This window comes from Ciconia boyciana, chromosome 2 (assembly GCF_034638445.1).
Source record: "Ciconia boyciana chromosome 2, ASM3463844v1, whole genome shotgun sequence".
In the NCBI taxonomy this organism is placed as follows: Eukaryota; Metazoa; Chordata; class Aves; order Ciconiiformes; family Ciconiidae; genus Ciconia; species Ciconia boyciana.
In genome coordinates this window covers 77,198,213-77,217,618 of record NC_132935.1, presented here as the reverse complement: position 1 = coordinate 77,217,618, position 19,406 = coordinate 77,198,213, and the positions used below count along the sequence as shown (strand labels likewise).

General features: G+C 42.7%; 1 protein-coding gene across 23 annotated transcripts in view; it reads left to right on the top strand.

Annotated features, from left to right (window-relative positions):
- The first annotated feature begins 508 nt into the window (after nucleotides 1-508).
- Nucleotides 509-19,406, top strand: part of IKZF1 (IKAROS family zinc finger 1) — a 69,100-nt gene continuing 50,202 nt past the window's right edge. For 3 of the 23 annotated variants that reach the window (XM_072853039.1, XM_072853028.1, XM_072853038.1), the window contains exons 1-2: nucleotides 902-1,061; nucleotides 13,623-13,676. In XM_072853039.1, the coding sequence (XP_072709140.1) occupies nucleotides 13,637-13,676 (40 nt within the window). In that variant the 5' untranslated portion in view covers nucleotides 902-1,061; nucleotides 13,623-13,636. The other 20 variants (XM_072853040.1, XM_072853045.1, XM_072853036.1 and 17 more) reach the window with 16 other exon arrangements.

The following is a 19,406-nucleotide window of genomic DNA, read 5'->3' as shown; positions in this document are numbered from 1 at the left end:
ATTATCCTCATCTTGCTGATGAGGAACTGAAGCACAGCAAAAATGAGATCCTGATCCTCCACAGCATGCATATGCGCTTAATTCTTAAGCGTGCAAGTAATTTCCGTCAGGTTCGCGGTGCCCTCTGGACTGAAGCGTAAGGTCTGGATCTCAGTGCCTGGTTCTGCCACCGATTTTAAGTAAGTTACTCAAGTTCTGATCCTGCGGCGCTACATTAAAGTGCGTAAAAAGCGTGGGACACGTTTTGCATGGGATGCAATGACCCGACCGAGATAAAGGAGGATGATGTGACCCCTTTAACCTCAGCTCCGAGGCGTTACAGGTGGATGTCTGCATCCGACGGCGTGTGACATCCAGCCGTACCGCTGGGGCTGGGTGCTGCCTGCCGTGCTGGGAGACCTCAAAGTCCCGGCGCCGCATGAGCCCGGACGCGGGAGCGCCCGGCGGGGCGGCGCGGAGCCCGGCCCCTCTCCCGCGCCTCCAGCGCGGCGCAGCCGGCGGGGCGACCCGCTGAAGCACCTCGCCAGGTAAAGCCCCGCCGCGGGGGCCGCCGGCCGCACCGCCGCCCGCCCGGCCGCGCTGCCGGCGCCCGCCCGCCGCCGTCCCGGGCGGCCGCACCTGCGGGGCGGGGGCGCCGGCGTGCGCGGGTGCGGGTGCGGGTGCGGAGCGGGCGGCCGCGCGGGGCGGAGGGCGGGCGGCAGCGGCGGGGGAGGGACCGGGCGCGGAGCCGCCGCCCGCGGGGCAGCGCCGGCACATGGAGCGGCGCCGCGCCGCGCCGCCACAGCTGCCGCCCGCCCCGGCCCCGGCCCCGGCCCCGGCCCCGGCCCCGGCCCCCGCCCCGGTCCCCGCCCCGGCCCCGGCCCCGGCCCCGGCCCCGGCCCCGGCGTAGCAGGTACCGCGGGGCGGGGGTCCCGGGCGGGCACCTGCCCCAGCCGTCGGGGGCGGGCGGGGGGTCAGCCCCGAGCGGCTGCGGCGCGGGGGTGAGGAGGGGCTGCGCGGAGCCGGCGCTGCCGGGGAGAAGTTGCCGGGAGCGTAAAGTGGGAGACTGCGGAGCCCAACAGGCAGGTCCTCCCATCCCATCCCATCCCATCCCATCCCATCCCTTCCCATCCCTTCCCATCCCTTCCCTTCCCTTTCTTCTCCTCCTCCCCGTCCCGCCCGCTTTTTTTTTAATCTGAAAACATTGCGCCGCAGTTGGGGTGTAATCCAGGCGTTTTGGAGCGCTGCCTTAAAATGTCAGAGATGAGCAGCCGTAAGGAGCCGGTGTTCATTGATTCAAAGGGGAGGGAAGCGGCGGGGCGATGGAAACGTTGCCGCCACGCAGGAGCGGGTGCGGACCCGTCTGTTCTCGCCTCCTCGAGTCAGCTACAGCACTTCGGTTCATTCAAAGCCCGAGTTCAGATTGCTTGCGCCTCTAATTTGCAGAGGGGAGGCGGGTATGGAGGTCGTAAAAGCCATTAGGAACTTGTAAAATTAGCAGTCCCTGCGCGCCTGAGGGGAGCGGCGTTAGAGGAGAAGTTGCTGACTTCCGAATAGCGGTGCCACCAGAAGTTTTCCTCCCCGCGGTACAGCCCGTCACAGCTGGAGGTTTTCTTGCACCCTGCTCCGCAAAGTTACCCTCTCTTGTGAAGGGACGGTTTCGCTCTGTAGTCGTTACTAAAGAAGATGCGTGTAGTTAGAAACTGTGTGTGTGAAGAAACGACTTCCCACTGCAGCGGGCGATTCTAAGGAAACTTTTAATTTTGTGCTTCAAGAAACCTGATTACTTCTTGGATTACTTTTCTGCCTTGGTCTAGAAGGTATGGTAACGCTGCCAGACGTTGTGCAAAACATTCTGCTTCCAAAATTGTTAAAAGTTAAGAATACTGTGTCAGAAAAAAAATTGTAGCTTATATTGCAAATTATCTCAAAAAAGTGATGTTTTGTGGAATGCAAGAATTTTTACACCAGTATGGCCACTGGCTTGAACTATGTAAATTATTGTAGAGGAATATAATGTTATTTCTTTTTTCTTTTTCGCTTTTCTTCTTTCTTTTTCTTTTCTTTTTTTTTTTTTTTTCCTTGCACTGAGTTTTCTTACACATACAAGTGCAAGTAGTGTTTCCAAAGGACTTTGTGTGGGGATCAGAAGTCAGAATGAGAGCTTCCTGACTAGGTATTTTTCTTTTCAATAGCTAGATGCTACCAAGGTTACATCCATATGCATTTACTGTCCAGCCGTCCAAAAAAAACCCCAAATGAAATAAACCAGGTATCTAATCCTGATTATATTTCATGCATTCACCTTAACAACCCATTTGCTAGACTTTAATAGTCTGGTTTTAAAATTGGAAGCTGTAATGCATTGTAAGGGCCAAATCCTTTAAAAGATGCACTCTCTTAGCTTCAGTTGACTGCTCACATCAATTGTAACTCACATGCATACTGAAGTACCAGGTAGTATGACTCTCTATTAAACATTATAAATGATCATTGAAATGTAAAGAAAAAGCATGTTAATATATTGCATTTAGACATAAGTACTAAAATTCCTTCCAAATACTTGGAAAGACTGTATGAATCAACTAAGCAGGGGCATGTTCTGAGTGGCTTGCGGCACTGCTCTCTCACCTTGCTAGTGAATCACATAGTTTAAGGTGTTCCAAGTCTTAGTGAAATAGAAAAAGTAAGGATGGGATGGCTTTCTTATATGAAAATGTAGTTGCTTCTGAATTTTCCAAACCAAATTTTTGCCCTTAGGTAACTTTGTTTATTCTTCTTTCTCTTCTATAATGAAGGAAATTGTAAGTCAAAAAAGTGAGAATGGATTTGTTCATGTTACCATGAAAACACCCAGTATTCCTCTTCATGGGTTAATATAACAGTAGGATACAGTAGTTTGTACTATGTCCCTTTTCCAAAAGGTGTAATTGCTTACATGCAGAAGCTTCTTTCTAATATTGACATGATCTGCTTTGATTTTAACTCATAAATGTTTGTTTTAAAACTGAACAAAAATATACAGGTTATACTGCTTAGACTGCCATATATTTCCTGCCTCCCCCCCCGATACCTCAATCCTTAGCAAAGCTCTACCAAGTTTAACTTGATGGCCATATGCCTTATTCCTTTATCAAACCCTTTGAAACTGCTGCATGTGGATATGAGAAACTAAGTGTAGACCAAGTGCAAGACCAAGAACTCTTAAAATGATAGCTGTCCTTAGCAGAATTGCATGGGGGAAGTGTCCAAAATACTGCAGAGCTCTGCACTTTCCTTACTTCATGTTTCTATTATCCCAGACTCACTTCCAACCTTAAAGATTTTCTCACAAATATTAATATTGGTGAATATCCATGTGCTCCTATTCTTTCTTTCTTTCTTTTTCCTTTTTTTTTTGAGTAAAGTAGCCTAAACTCAGAACTTGATATACTGCAAGTCTAAAAAAAAAATAAGAACTAGAAATCATATCCCTAACAATAAAGTCAATTTAAGATAAAAAGCCAAGGAGAAGGCAGGTTTATCTACCGAGTGAGAAGACTGACCAGACTGACATCAATGGAAGTCCAATGCTGGACATCCTCAGGAGCCAGGATTTCAAACCTAATGCACTGATACCTGCAAGAGACCTCTACCTCCTGGGTATGGCTTCCAGGGGAAGCGACAGGAACACAGAGGCATAATGTGGAATTGTCCTGGCTGTCGTAATTCAGTCAGGAAGGACTGGTGGACCCCGGAAATTAAAGAGGGATCACTAAACTCTCAGGCCCAATGTAATGATGGGATGACAGGGCAGAGGACTCTTCTCTCTTTGCCCTTCATGCTCCCAGTAACTGGAGAAGCTTAGACGCTGATCCTGTGTGCATCATTTATCCCAGCTGAGTATTTCTCAGGGTGGCTACCTAACTTCAAGCAAGCAAAGTGAGTTGGTGTATGTTCAGTAGGTCCCATACTCAGGAGTTGCAGTAGAGAGACAAGCTTGTCATGCACCTGTGACTTTCCACCTCGGCTCCTGGCTGCCAGTGCTCACTCCAGGAATGGTCTGGTTGCATGTTTCCTTATATAAGCATGAATGACACCTTTGTCATTTGTGTTACATGCAGTGTACAATAAAAAATGCAATAGTCTCCATCTCGGCATTACTGTAGCAGTTTTCCTTTCCCTTGTGGACCTTAATACCAAAAACCTGGTCTGCTTGCCACTTCCACTGCATAGCAATGCAGAAATGTAAGTGGAGAATCAATCCACAGAGTTTTACAACAACGCAAAAATTGTTTCTCATCATTAAAATTGGATAATTCCAAAATGTAGCCAAAAACATTTCCAGACCTATTTTATTTGAGCTTAGGTACCTCTCACACTAACACCACAATCTTGCAGAAAACAAGGAAATGGGTCCAGCCTGTATTTCAGCAACAGAAAACAAGGGCATAATGAATCGTGTGCTGTTCTGGCAGATCAATTTTTGGCAATGTTTTCTTAAAAAGTCCAGAGGATATCAAAAGTCATGGATCACAGCCTAATTGTGTGGCTCTTTGTCAGGAAAAACTTCCACTGAAGACTTGTGGGATTTTTTTTTCTCCTGCTTTATGTGCAAGAAGAGCTGGGTCCATGGTGAATTTTATTGTTTTTCAGTCAAGATTCACATATGTACTTGATTACATTTTGACCAGTCATTTCTTTCTACTATTATTAAAAGTAATAGAATTAGACCAAAGAAAACATAGTAAAGTAGTAAAATATAGTGTAGCAATAACGGGATCTTTGGAAAAAGTTGTCATCCTTATGAGCGTAAGGCGGGATGCGCTGCTGGCACTGTAGTGGGCTCCCCCGGAATTCCCCTCCCAAGTGACAGACCCCCCTTTTCTAGGAAGTATAAAATAACCCAGAAAGAAAGGTTTGGGAACGATTTTTTCTTCTCAGAAACCTTCCCCCAAAAAAAGAAAGGGGAGGGGAGGAGGCTGCGCTGCTGGAAAAACACCATTGGGTTAAATGCAGTTGCTAGATACCTTCAGAAGGATACTGGGAATACATTATGTCAGTTGAGGAGTGGAAGGTAAGGGCTCTCATCAGTTTTTCTGGGACTATGATTCTTTGGGAAGAGTTTTAAATGCTTGCAGCTCAATGCAAGAGTCAAAACAGGAAAGACCTATTCCTCACTGGTATTTTTTTTCTGTAATCCAAAGGTTCTTTTTTTTCCCCTGCTGGAGGGGAACAGCATTTAGAGACAAGTGTGAACTCCATCTGAGGCAAGATAGGCAGCCTCGGTCCTGTCAGCTTTATGGCAATTTTTAAACAGGAGGCTACTTTAAATACCTTCCACTCATCCAAAGTAGCTGCAGGAGTTTTATCTCCCTAGTGGCTATCTAGCAAAACGGACAGACTGACTTCAGCTGGGAAACTCCCTGCTTCCAAGGTCAGCTCTGGTTTGTTGTCCCTACGTCTGCAATCTATACATAAACATAACTACAACTTGGAATCAACAAGAGTTTTGCTTGCTCCCTAAATTTAAACAGAATTATGCTATCCCTGGAGGGTATGCTGTGATGCATCTTTATTAAAAGCCCAACAACTTCTGCCTCACCCTTCTCCTTTAAGACACACCTTCCTCCATGCTTTAAGCTGGTGAACAAGAAGAGTTTGCAGGGTTTTTTGCACTGAGCAAGTCACTACCAACACAGTGTGGTGACTGCAAAGGTAGGTCCTAGTCCTGGAAAGATACATGCATGTTCTTAGCTTTATTTGTACCATTGCAAATTCATGGGGATACGACAGTGCAGGTTTGGGACCTGCATGGCACGCTCATGCTTCTTGTACAAGTGCCTCAAAAGGCCATTCAGACTGCAGGTTTTGAAGAGCAGTCACACTGAAATTGTCATATTTTTTTAAGCAATGGGAACTGTCCACTTCTTTAGTTTATTTTGAAGTGTATTTCATGTGAAAGATTTACATTTCTTCTTCTGATCCCAGTTGCTCGAGCTTTCTCAGTAAAAGAGAAACTTGCTCTGTAAGACAGATCTGATTCCCCGCTGCATTGCTTCATTTTTCCGCTTGTGTCAACTCACTGAGAACAGTGGAGCAATTGCAGTATAAAGCTGGAATTGTCCATAATGGATTGGGTCCAAAATATTTGCAAAAGCAGAGTGAGTTAACTGAAACATGTAGTGTGGAGAAACTTGCTAATTCATTTCAATTATAGTAATTTTAGGAGTTATTTTTAGGTTTATTTACGGGAAAAAAAAACACACAGATCTCTAATATGCTTATTCAGGCTGATAATGTCCTTTAATAATCCGTAACAGCTTGAACTGTTTGAAGGGAAATTAGGAAGCAATTCTGTGATCGTGAAGCAGAGTTATTGAAATCTCCTATAATTTGGACAAATGGACTACTGATACATTGTTGGGGATACTTGGCAATAACAATTCTAGATATAAAGGGATCCTTTTATGTTTTCTCTATTGCATATTTAGATATGCTGTGCTAAAGACATCCTACGCTTTTTAAATCACGTATATATATATGGATACAAGAAGTACAGTTTTGCATCTGCTGCTTGCCTTCTCTCAAGTGAGAGTCCTGGAATAATATCCAAGAGCTCAATTTGGCCACTTGAGAATGTGCTATGTTCTTAGATTGAGTGCCTTAATTTACACACCTCACCTTTTTTTAGTCAGTTTATTTATATGATGGAAATGTGTGCGTTTTCTTTGTCATGGTGAATTTATTCCACTTTTCTGCTTGATTTTTAGTGAATAAAGGTGACAGAGTTTAATGAGTTAATAAAATGTGGCCTTAATTAGGAAAATTACCTTCATATTTTTCTCATATTGTGAAAACAATTTATAATGACTCTGGTCGCAATTCAAAAACTTGAAGGAAGAACCTTTTTCATATATGCAATGATATCAAGTCCAGTAATTTGCACACAAAGTCAATGAAAGAATGGATTTTTTTTTATTATCTCCTTTAACGATGAATTCTTACATGAATATAGCCCAAACACAGTAGAATGCTAAAAAGAGTGCATATGGAACACACATACGTGCATACAAGATACACTATTTATCATTTGTCAGTGCTTTGAAAAAGAATTCCCAAAGAACAGAGAATTACGTAGGATCTTTGAGACAACTTTTTTTATGCCCTCACAATTGTTCCCTAACACGGAAATTAATTTTACATGTGCCAGACATATAAATGTTTCACATCTGCACTGTTAGCAGAGTTCTTTTCTTAATCTTGTGTGTTGAATTACAGTGCTTCCTTCATTTTGCAGACAGGAGCTCTCCATTGAAATTTGACTGTATGCTCATAATTGTATTGTCAATTCGTGTAGTTAACCAGAATTTACACTAGGCAGGAATAGAGAAATGACTGAATAAACTAAACATCTCGTTAGACTTTGTAAAAAAAGCTGAATATGGAATTAGTGTAGAGGGAAAGAAATTGATCCACTTAGTTTTAACCTTTTTTCTGTTTTAGTGCAGTCCTTTAAAAGACCTGGAGGGGTTTTTTTTAAAACAGAAATGAACACTGAAGTGCTTATTATGACTCTCGGTTTTTAGTTTTCAGAAAGGACCACCCCTCATCTTTGTAGTTATTATTTACATTGAGCTGTGTGATGAGGTGGAAATTAAAAATAGAATTAAAATGGTTCTAAAGTAGAGTCATTCACAGAGATTGTGAAGTCTAGCATATTAAATTACAATAATAAAGCTAATTATCAGCTGCTTGCCGAGATATTGGACACTAATTAAAACTAGTTTGTAGGATTCTAGCAATTTTCTTCAAGTAGTTCCACTGGTTGTGCAATGCATACTACCTTTTGCCCATATTTAACAGCCTTTGTGTTGTGTTCAGTCGTATGTAGCACAATCGTGTGTGAAGTTAAAAGTCTATTTAAAAAAAAAAAAAGGTTCAGTCTTTTATGTAAAAGGAAACTAAATGTTAAATACTTTTACAGGGTTGTCTTTATTCATCTCCTCTCTTGGTTGTTGGTTCAAACTCATTGACTTCAGTGGATGCAAGAGGCTTGGTTCTGCTAGGTCGAGACCCTCTGATACAATTAGAAATGCAGCTGTATTATCATTCTGCAGGTAGATGCAACTCCCAACTTAAAAACAAAAAGACCGATGACACATACATGATGATACATATCACTCCTAACCTGTTGTTAATGTGCAAATTCTCCTGTCAGGTATGTTAAGGGCTACAGGTGTTCAACCGTACTGTTTGTCAGGCTGCAGCCTGGTTTTGCTTTATGAATTTATTTGTTAAACTTCTCTTTCTGTGTCGTGGGTGGTTGAATCTAGGACCAATTTTAGGAGCTTTGCTTCCATTTAGGTTGTAAAGTGGGTTGGGGTTTTATGTTTTTGGTTGTTGGTTTGGATTTTTAGTTTGCTAAAGCTGCAGCCTGTGTGATGAGGAGCCAATGAGACATGTCAAAGACCACAAGGACAGCCGTGCGCACACACGAGCACTCCGTTGGGGCCAGCTGCTCCAATGACCTGTGCGAGCGAGCGGGCCCTTTTCCTGCCGCGGGGCTGCTTGCACAAGCGGGGGTTGCGAAATCGGCCCTTTCCCCGCGGTGGCTGTGGAAGCAAGGCTGGGGTTTGCCTCTTTGCTTGTTTGTTTTATCGCAGTTAACCCAGAGCTGCCACCGCTGAGGAATGCGTCTTCCCCTCTCTTTTTGTATTTGCAAAAGCACGTGCAGAACACCAGGTCCCTTGTAGAAGGTTTCTTCTCCCCGCCTCCAGACTTCGTGAGCGCTCGTATTTTCTGCTCCGAGGCTTTGTGGAAAAGTGTACCTGCCCCCGCAGGGTGCACTCAAGACAGAAGTGTTCCTTCAGGGACCTTTCTGTCTGCTCAGTAAGGCTACACCTACAAATAGGAAACATGCAGCTGGACGTGGTGTACGTTTGTGGTCTCCTTGCAGCATCAGAAGTAGAGCTATCTGTAGATGGAGGGACAGCTCTGAGTTTAGGTGTGCTGGTGTAAGTCCAAAGTGGCTCCACAAATGTAAAAATTTGTGATTTCATTTCCATGCCATAAGCGAGGTCCCATTGTGCTGAGTGTGAAGCACGTGTTGTCCCAGAGAAGTCAGTACATACGTAGCTTGGGAAACAAAGAAGAAAACAAAATAGCTAGTCTTTAGCGTTGGATTAGGTCATTCCATTGAGTTATATCAATGGCCCAATATTGTGATCTTTTAATATCCTAAGAGAGCAGGGTTAGTAGAAGGACTGACATGCTTACATGTTTGTTTGAATTGATAAAACACTGTATAAATGCTAAGCATTAATTTTCTTGACAAGGAGGTTTACTTTTGAATTTGCACTGTAAAACAGAAGATGAAATAATAAAGCAAGACTTGCAAATAATTAATTTGCTGAATTCTGAAAGATTAGAAAATCTTGACCTTGCAATGACTTCTTCCTATTTACACCCGAAATCCTAAAAGGTGCAAAATCCACTTCTGGTTGTAATTGACAGCAGGTATAAATGCAGCAGTACCTCAGTGATTCACGGGGCATATTTTGATATGTTCTTAAGACATAGCACAAGTTATATTGTAGAGAGAGTTGCAAGGAGGGAAATCAGTCACATGTAAATTTTCTTTGGGCTCAAGATGGTAACCTGGACAAATGCTGGCTAATTTAAATCCAAAATTTTTGTGTAAGCATGGTCAGTTAGGTGCTTCCTTATTTAAAGCAAAATAAACATAGCCTTTCAAGCTTTTTGTGTGTTGATTATTAATTAGCTTAATATTGCAACATTTGATTCTTTTTCCAAAGCATTATGGTAGCTTCATCTGTGAATCTGGTATTTGGAGTCTGAAGAGGAAATCATACAGGTTAGAGTTCTGTATCTGAACAGACTTGAAGGAATAGTTTTATCTATTTTGAAGGGATCTTTGTAGCTCTTTCAGTAGGGGGCCAAACTTTGAAGCTATTTGGATTCCTAAATAGAAGAAATCTCTATTATCACCTAGGTGCTGATCCCTTTCCTGCTATAAACGAGAGCTACACACACGTTCAGCATTGGAGAGCAAGATTGCTTCGGCCAGCTGCCCACCCAGCTTTTGATTTCTAACTTCAGCCTCCTAAATTAGCTGCTAACCTAAATAGATGTGACTGCATTGAAGACAGTGAAGTCATACACATTTCTTATGCTAGTGATAAATTTGATTCTGTAGATACAACTTACAATGAAAAAATGCAAAACAATTCTTTTCCTTGCCAAAACGGACAGTTATTTAGGGTTTCATGTAATAAACATTTCTAAACCAGTGTTCTTTTAGATAAATCTTTGTAAAGACCTATTAATTTATGAATTGATATCAAGTAGATACTTTGGTGCAAATCCTTATATCCGTACATAGGGCTCTCTTGCTTTCTGGGAAGTCAGCGACAATGTTTCTGCTGATTCTAGAGCAGAGGAGGAAAGGGAGGAAAAACAGGGTATAGCTTCCTATTCATAGATTTACCACACCAAAGGCAAAGTGGTAAATTCTACTCTTAGAACTTAAAATTTAGCCCGAGACACATTATGCCCAAATCCAGTGTGAAAAACCTTTTAACAGTCACAGAGCCAAAACCAACGCATTGCTGTCATGGCAGAACTGGGGGGTGGGGGGGACCTGTCATGTATTTGTTGATACAGAGCCTAAGCTGAAGTTAGCTGGGATTTCATTAGTATTTACCAGGTACCACAGGATACTGTAGTGTTAGAGTACTTTTTTCCCCTGGGAGGGATTCAAAATACCCTTTAGGATTTTTTAAAGTTCTTTTTTTTTGCTTTTATCAATATGCTTAATGCTTGTGGATCTTAATCTACATTTAGGAACCATGCTTAATTGTTCTAAGTAACCATTAGGGGAAAAAACCCCTTTCCTTCATCACTTTTCCACCAGCTCTATTTTTTTCTCCATGTTTCATCCCCGGGAGATGGATCAGCTTTGCCGAATGTCCTAAAATCACCTAATTCAAGGAAAACCCTGAAGTCATCTCTTTGAGAACTGAGGGCATCTGTTTCAGGACAGGCAGTCATCCAACCTCACAGAAAGCAAGCCTAGGAGTATTCCACTAAAAAAAAAACCAAAACCAAACTGTACTCCAGTTTACCTCCCTTAAAAAAAAAAATCTGTACTCTAGTTTACCTCTCCATTTAAGAATCGGGAACTGTTTTTAAACTGAATTCTGCCTGATGGCATCAAGAGGGAGGAAGGAGTACAGCTGAGAAGTGTGCTGCTTAAGTTGCAAAAATGATGAATGTTAGGCTTGTCATGCCAAAGGCAGGTAAATTCAGGAATATGAAAATAGAAGAAATTTTCTCCTTTGCCACCTCCTCCCCTTGTCACTCCCACTCCTGCTGGAGACCTAGCAATAGGGAGAAGGCAGGTGCAGATGGAATAAAGTGCCCTTCATGAGCGTGGCTCCCTTCTGGTGGGTATTTTCTTGGGATGTTTTCTTTGGTAGGTTGGGGTTCACTGTACTCTGTGGAAAAATGTGTAGTACTGATTAATAGTAGCCAGGTGACCCTCAAAGGCAGTAATAGATGCATGGGCATTTCTTTTTTCTTCCTTTGTGTTCAGTCATGCTTGCAGGAGAAATAAGGGACTATACCGAGCATTTGTACCATACCACCTGCCATAAATACACCACATTTCCAGTAACTGAGCAGGCTACCATTATAGGGTTTTCCCTCCTGCAAGAGAAGCTGCATTTCCCACTGACTACTACATTAAAAATGGACCTATCGAAATTTCTTCAGTCCCATAGGAACTGATGCAAATTGTTGAGTGGTAGGTGGCTTTTCGTGTTTTGCATGGCTGTAGTCATTTCTGAGAATTATATATAGATGTTAAACAAATCGCTTGTCTGGAATTAAAGTTTAAGAGAGGAATAAAGCAAGACAGAGCATTATTGGATACTAAGCAGTGCTATGGTACATGTGCAACAGGCAGAATGCTCTGCGAGAATACCAAACTTTTTTTGCAAACTGCATAGACCAAAATCTGTTCCCCAGCCTATCTGTCTGCAGTCCTGCAGTCTACACGCTCTCTTTTTGCAAGTCTAGCATGGACCTGGTGAGGGAAGCCAGCTTTTGCAAGATGGGGGGCAGCAGTATATTGGGGTCTCAGAGGTACTGATGACATCAAAAGCAAGTGAGGGGACCATAAAACTGATGAAATGAATAAATATGACCACAGCTGTTATGCTTTCCCACTGAAGCTTGTTGGGTAGTAGGTTGCAGACTTTTTTGGGGAAAAAAAAAATTATGGAAGTTGGGCTAAAAAGGTTAGGATAAGGTTTGAACCCTTTCTGTAGGAACTCAAGCCACATCCTCCTCTGCTTCCAACCCTCAAGAAAGCGCATCTTCTTTAATTCCAGGAAACAGGGTTGATGGGGCAGGTATCTCAGTTACAAGGAACAGCAAAGAGCCGGCTCCTCTGCTTGGTAGGACGTGAAGCCAGCCACACCAGCTACAGACGTGACCTAGCATATCGTGGCTGAACAAAGAGCTTGTAGGCTTTTTGTCCCCTCCCCACCTGAGGTTACCTCAGCTGCCCACCCACGCCCTACTTCAAGGTGGGGACCAGGTTGTGCTGGGACTACCTGCTCCAGCAGCACATCTATTATCCAAGGGGCCACCAGCTGTCCACAGCCAGTGCTTGAGCCCTGGGACCCGCAGGGTCCCCTTCTGACTGAAAACCTGAATTTTGTTTCTACCCCACTAACCCTCCGCACGCTTCTCCCTGGTGCTTGTGGTCACTGGTCGCTGGCTCCTCGGAAGATGGTGTGTTGCAAGCAGAGGGCAGGAGCTTCCCGGTATCGCTCGCCACGCTGTGGAGCCAGCCATCTGTCAGCAAAACAGGAAGGCACGGGTTCCCTTTCCCTCCTGGGCTCGTTTCACTATTTTCGGGAGCTGTACTTCTCCCCCGCGCAGCGCCGGGCTGGTGCGGTCTGAAGGAAGGGCTCCCAGGCGAGCGAGGGGCCAAAGCCTGAAGCTGCTGCTCTGCCCATCTGCTGCGGCTGGAGGTGTATTCATTATTAATGGAGGTAGTGGCAGTTGCTGCTCAGATATGCAGCCCTGCCTGGGTAAATGAGACATTCTTCAGCAAATTGCTTTGGTTTTTGATTGCTGATTGTACGCGTGTCACCAAGCTGACTCAAGGTTCATCGATGCATGCTCAGTAAATTAGAAAGAACATAACTATGGATCAACCAAGAGAATGAATTCTGTGCCTACAATGACCCAGGGCCATTTAATTTTCTGCTTAATTTTGTTGCAGTCAGTTTGCATTTTGGGTTATTATGCAGTAGGAAATTAACAATAAATAACAAATTTGGTCCTCCTGTGCTTGTAATGATATTTTTATAAATCTTTGTAATGCTGTTTTTAAAAGGATCAAGGTCTGTGCCAGTCTGATACTCCGGGAAGTATGCAGGGAGGAAATAAAGAGAAAAATACATTATTCTTCCCAGATAATCTTATAGTTAAATAGCAAAGGGTATTTTTTTTCTTTCCCCTTCTTTCTCCTTCTCTGTGTGTGTGAGGTTGGGTTTTTTTTTTTCTTTTTCTGTGTATGTATGGGTGTGTTATTTTGCATTAACGTAAGGCTCTTCCTCTCTTCTCAGATAACTTGAGGAAAATGGAAACAGATGAGGCTCAAGATATGTCCCAGGTTTCAGGTGAGGTCCTTAACGAATACTTCTACAAAGAAAATCTTAAATTCCTGCGCATCTTTCTAGCACAGTACAATGTTTTTCTTGTTGTCAATAAAATTGCTTTGGGTCTTTTTTAAAACCAGAGAGGGAATTGAGTTATAATTAATGATATCACTTGATATCAAGCCCAACAGTGCATGGATTTTTTAAAAGGAACTGGGTAAATAAAGAAGTCAAGGGAATATAGAAGCATAGATGTAATTTTGCATTAAACCTGTGGTAACATATCCCTGAAGCATGGTCAGGTGCACATTTACACTCTTTCTTCTGGGAGCAAAATTCTGATTGTTACAAAATAAATATAGCACAAACAAAGTTTACCAGGTGGGAGGGGGCAAATACTAATTAAAAGCAAACAAACTGTATTTACCACATAGGGTTATTTGACTTTTTCCAGAGCATTCAGTTTTACTTATAAACATTTTAAAAAAGGAGCATAGAAAAATAGGACTGATTGACATGAGGCTTTATGCTTGTAACGGTTTTTGTCCAAGATTATAGTATTTTGAAAAATTTTTAAACAGCAGGGAAGTTAGGTTTCTAAAATTTGCCCTGTCATGGCATGGATAGGATTTTGCAGTCTTACCCCATATTGATATTCCTATGGGGGCTTTTATTCTTAACTTCCTTGGAAATTGATTCCTTAAAAGATTGGCTTAGCAAGATAATACATGTTCATAGCGTTGTGCCTCTGCAGTTGAAAAAGGACAAGTTAGTCTCTTTCCTAGTTTCCCTAACATGTTGGCAGCTGCAACGGTTAATGGCTTTCAGTTTTCACTTTTAGTGTTCAGCCTGGAGCATGACAGCCCCATCACCAAGGCACCAAGGCCCCTCCCGGCAGATACCTGGGCGTGAGGCTCTTTCTTATGAGGCAGCTCTTGGGTACTGCTGGCTCAGGACCTGGAGGCCAGCTATAGGAGATCATGAAGGTCTGGGTACAGGGTGGGTGGCTGGGCCACTGGGTTTTCCTGAAATATGTGAACACAATTTTCTTTCTTTTTTTTTTTTTTTCTCCCTCCTTTCTAAAAACGTTGAGGAGTTTTCTCAAAAATTGGAACCCAGAACTTTTAGTGTCATCTGAAAACTGAAAATCAAAGACATTTTCTGTCTGAAAGAACAACAATATAATAATCCTTCATTTCAACAGAAGATTATCAGTTAGGTTTAGTATAGGGAAGTCATTCCTAGTCAGCCCTGTAGAGGCATGTGGCACTCCCCTCCTCAGGTCACAATTTTAAAATTGTAGCTGGATATACTTACACATCAGTGTTTTGTCACATGCTGAAACAATTTGTAAATGAAATAAAACCTGTCCTATACATGCAGTGCTTGGAGCACGTGTGGCCCTAGCCGAAAAAGCAGTGGGGTTTTAATCCTTCCTGCAGACAAAGCTCTGTGGATCTGCTCGGAGCAGTGAGAGGCGCTGTGATTCAAACCCAGCCCTCTGCCTGCTGCAGAAACCCTTTCCTGCTTGCGTGAGCTCCTGGGAGCAGGAGCATTGACCTTCTCTTCCTCTGCAGCAGCACAGGCTCCCCTGGATACCCACAACTAACCTTTGTGGTATTTTTTACAGTGGTGTTAATCTGAGCTCCACACCTGCTACCTCTTACCAGGGACTGCTTTTTTTCTTTTGACATGGGGAGGAGCAGTGCGGGAGATGCTGCCTCGAGTCACGGAGTGGATTAGAAGGTCACAGACTTTGCCTTCCTTATGGGCTGCCTCTCCCCTTGAGAGGAAAGACTTGCAAGAAACTTTGCCATTTTGAATGTTTGTATATATGTAAATATATACATAATATATGTATATCTATGTATATAATTTGTAGCTCTCAAAGTTTTCCAGGATTTGAACCACTGTAGTAGTTTCCTGTGCCCTTTAGCTTTTCTAGCAAATAATGCTGATGAGAATAGTACTATTCTGTGGTGAGAAAGGGTTCTCTTAAAAAAAAAATAAAATATGTCAGTGTAAGAGGAATTTTATCTCTGACAAGAAGTAGACCTACATAAACAGGTTACAGAAAAAAAAAAATCTGCTTTGAATTCTTCCTGCTGTTCCTGTCACTGAGCATCTGGTACTTTCTGTGAGCAGAGGCTGTGAGTTGTATTGGGTTGTTAGCTGGATTTGTGAACAACTGGCCAAAGAAAGAACTTGCTAATTTACTTTCATTTATGATCTGAGTTGTGTGTGAACTCAGCCTTCTGGAAACAGGAGTTTGTCAGATTAGGTTCCACAGATATTGGCCCTTCGTAAGCTCTTACCAGACCTCAAAAGCAGAGGATCTGAAGGTACAGGGATGTTACCTACTTCTTTCTCACAGGCTGGAGAATCTAGAAAGGAGTTTTCCCTCTCTTCTCCTCCTCCTGGGGTTCTACATGTTTCTAGGATGCTTCCTTGCATGATGAGGGAGCTCTACTATATATTGGGAACCAGTTAGACAATTGCACAGTTTCAGGAGAGTGAGATTGTCTTGTTAGCTGCAAAACACTTTTATTTATTTCTCCTGCTCTGTGAGTAATGCTCGTCAGGTGTAGCTTACTCTCTGAGCCTATGGAATGAGGTGACTTGCTTCCCTAGCACAGCTGTGGCTGACCCAGGTGTGGCAGGGGCAAGCCAGGCCAAGAGAGTATAAAACTAGTGTGAGTGAGCCAAACCCTGTGTGTGCACAGGCATTCCTGCTTCTGGGAATCCGGGCATGGCTGGCTCCTAGAGGAACTGAAATACTGTGTGACTAGCACAGAGTTCACACTTTTTATTTTTCTCCTGAAAGTGATATTTCATGAGGCAAGCAGTTGCAGTTCTGAAATGAGGAGAGAGCTGACATACATTTAACCAAACGGTATCCGGCACCCATACAAGAGAGTCAGAAAACACAGATAATATCTCACTTAACAAGCAGTATTTTTCCTGCCTTTTCTTCTTTTTTTTCTCAGTTCTTGGGCCTAACAGTTAAGGAAGGTGAAAAAACAGTACAAATGTTTCCACATCTAACATAAAAAGATCCCCCTAGCACCAACCAGGCTGTGCCGCGCTCTGCAAAAGCAGGAAGAAGAGTTTTGCATTTGATGTTCTTGCTAGGTCCTGGGAAGGTGGAAATGAGTGTATCTTGGGTTAGTATCTCCCACCTGAGAGCCTGGCTCCCGTCCTAGAGCAACTCTCTTCTCATCACTGGAGGTTTGAGGTTCCACTATTGAAAAGGGGACGTGAATTGGGTTCTGCTTCTCATCCAGAAAAATGTGTATGTTGCTTTTCTTGCATGACTTCTCCAGTGATTCCAGTGTTTCCATAGGAAACAACCCTCAGGTATTAAATACACCCACCATTAGTTTGTGAAAGGCTAGAGAATGAGATTTCTGTACAAAATCCTGCCCTGGGTTTCTTTTTAACAATTGTAGCTCCAGCAGCACCATCCTGGCATGAACTGAATTGCTCTCAGAACCGAATGGAGATGTTAAAGAAACACCAGGCTACGGACTTTGGTAGGAATAAAGGATGCATAAAACCTTACTGGGCTGGGCACTTTGTTGCCTTCCTCTCTTTCCTCATGTCTTTTACTATATTGCTAGGGCAAAGATGAGGAAACTTAAGTAGAGCAAAGTTGAGGGTCTTACCAGGCACCATTGATAGGTTAGGTGCTTCTCTGACAATTTTCATACAGAAATAGCGTTGTTTGGAAATCTGAGACCATCTTTCAGAGCTTCAGGATGAATTGGGGGAATGTATGGTACAGACTGCAGTTGAAGTTATCTCCATTTACAACTTAACCAAGGGCACCATGAATCAGTGGCAGTGCCAGAAACAGATTAGATTGCATTGTTTATGCTTCACTTCTTATTTTTGAACAAAAATATAAAATGGGAACGGAATAAATCTATGGCTCTCTTAAATGATTAATAATTTACCCCAGTACTTGCCACTAGGTGGGTTTTTTTAGCTCCATCCCTTCGAACAGTTATTGTTCTGGACATGCCTGTTAGAAATTAAATGGGAAACTGTTCCCTCCTTTCCCCCACCCCCTTTCCATTTCTAAATTCATTGGCAAAAGGATGTTGGTGAGATTGCATATCTGTAAGATTACTATGCAGTAGTGAACTTATCATGGTGTAACAATTTAGATGTAGTTAAGGCATGAAATACAAATATCATGCTCTAGAATCCAAGACACAGAGCTCAACAAATATATCTATTTTAAATCCACTATTTTTACCCTGCCTTTTTGCATGCAGGGATTTCTCGATCATGTGTAACAGGAAGAAATCAAATGATATGAAATGAGTCATTAAAGCCAAGTTTACTAAGCTTTCTTAACTGCAGTCTCCTGCAAAGAGGGAAGCACACCAGAGCTCTGGCTTCTACCCCACCAAGTCCATGAGGCTAGTCTGATTTGTACCACCTGGGCAAACAGCTATCAATTTAACAAGTAGAAGATTGATACCTGTTTAGTGAACCAAACACTTCACCATAAACTGCGAAAGTACTGATCTACTAACAGGTTTCTATTCCAAAAGACTGCTTTGACTTATCTTCAAAGTATCTTGCTTAGCTTGCTTATTGTAGGATCCCTAATTGCACACTAAGGAAGTTTTGATTTTGTTTGTTATCTGTTATCTCATAGGTCTATTATTATGTGTTTATATTGGTTTGTAGCCAAAAAGCCTTCAGGTTTTTAGGGTAAGTGTTCTTCTGAATCTAGACTAAATCAAAGCATCAACTTCTGCTGTTATAACTGGGAGCACAATTTAAACCTTGGAAGAGGCAGGTGGCTTTTGATTAGTATTACTTTTTAACAAATTTCCTTAACCTACATGTAGTGTCAAGAGAGCTGATTCTGACCAGACTGCCTCTTGCCCTCTGATTAAACTTCTGGGTATTTTGGTTTTGTTTTTGTTGGGGTGGGGGAAGCGTTGAAAAAGGTGAAATATTTCAGCTGTCTCTCCTCACCCATGTGTCCTATCTGTAAGAGACACCTCAGCTTGGTAGGATGGGACTTGCATTGAAAAGTTGCTGGCAGTTCTTTAAGTTCCTTACATCCTATAAAAACAGTGCAGAAAACTACAGGAATAACTAAATAAGGAGCTAAACAGTGAATGGCAAAAACTGTTTTAAGGAACTTACTTCCTGCTTTTACTTTCCTCTGCTGTAAAACTCATAGTCCTTCATTTCCATTGACGCAGTCCGCCTTTGCTCCTGCACTCGCATCCAGTGGGTGTGATTTTTCCCATTTAAGAATACCCCGCAGAAGCTGGAGATGGGAGGGACCTTATGAAATCATCTAGTCGATCCCTCTGCTAGGGCAGGACTGTTCCTTCATTACCCTCGAGTCCACTGGCTGCAGTTTTAGATGGTTCACCTGATACCGCTTCCACCACTCCTGCTCAGAGATTATTCCACAGTCTGATAGAGGCATCATTAAGAAATGCAGTCATCCACTCATTTCATTCATTTAAACCTAAATTTGTGCAAACAACCCCAGCCAGCTAATGTGGAAGATGACTTAAACCTACCTGTCATTTCCCCCCCATCATGATCAGTATAGATCGGAAAGCACGATGCTTTGCTCCATCCAGGAGGTTGGGAGGAAACCGTTTTCTTCTTTCAGGTCAAATCCATAACTGGCATCACCAGGCTCTTGTCACTTAAGTAAGATATATTTGTTTTCATTTTTCCTTTTCTGAGAAGTGATTTCAGAATTAATTA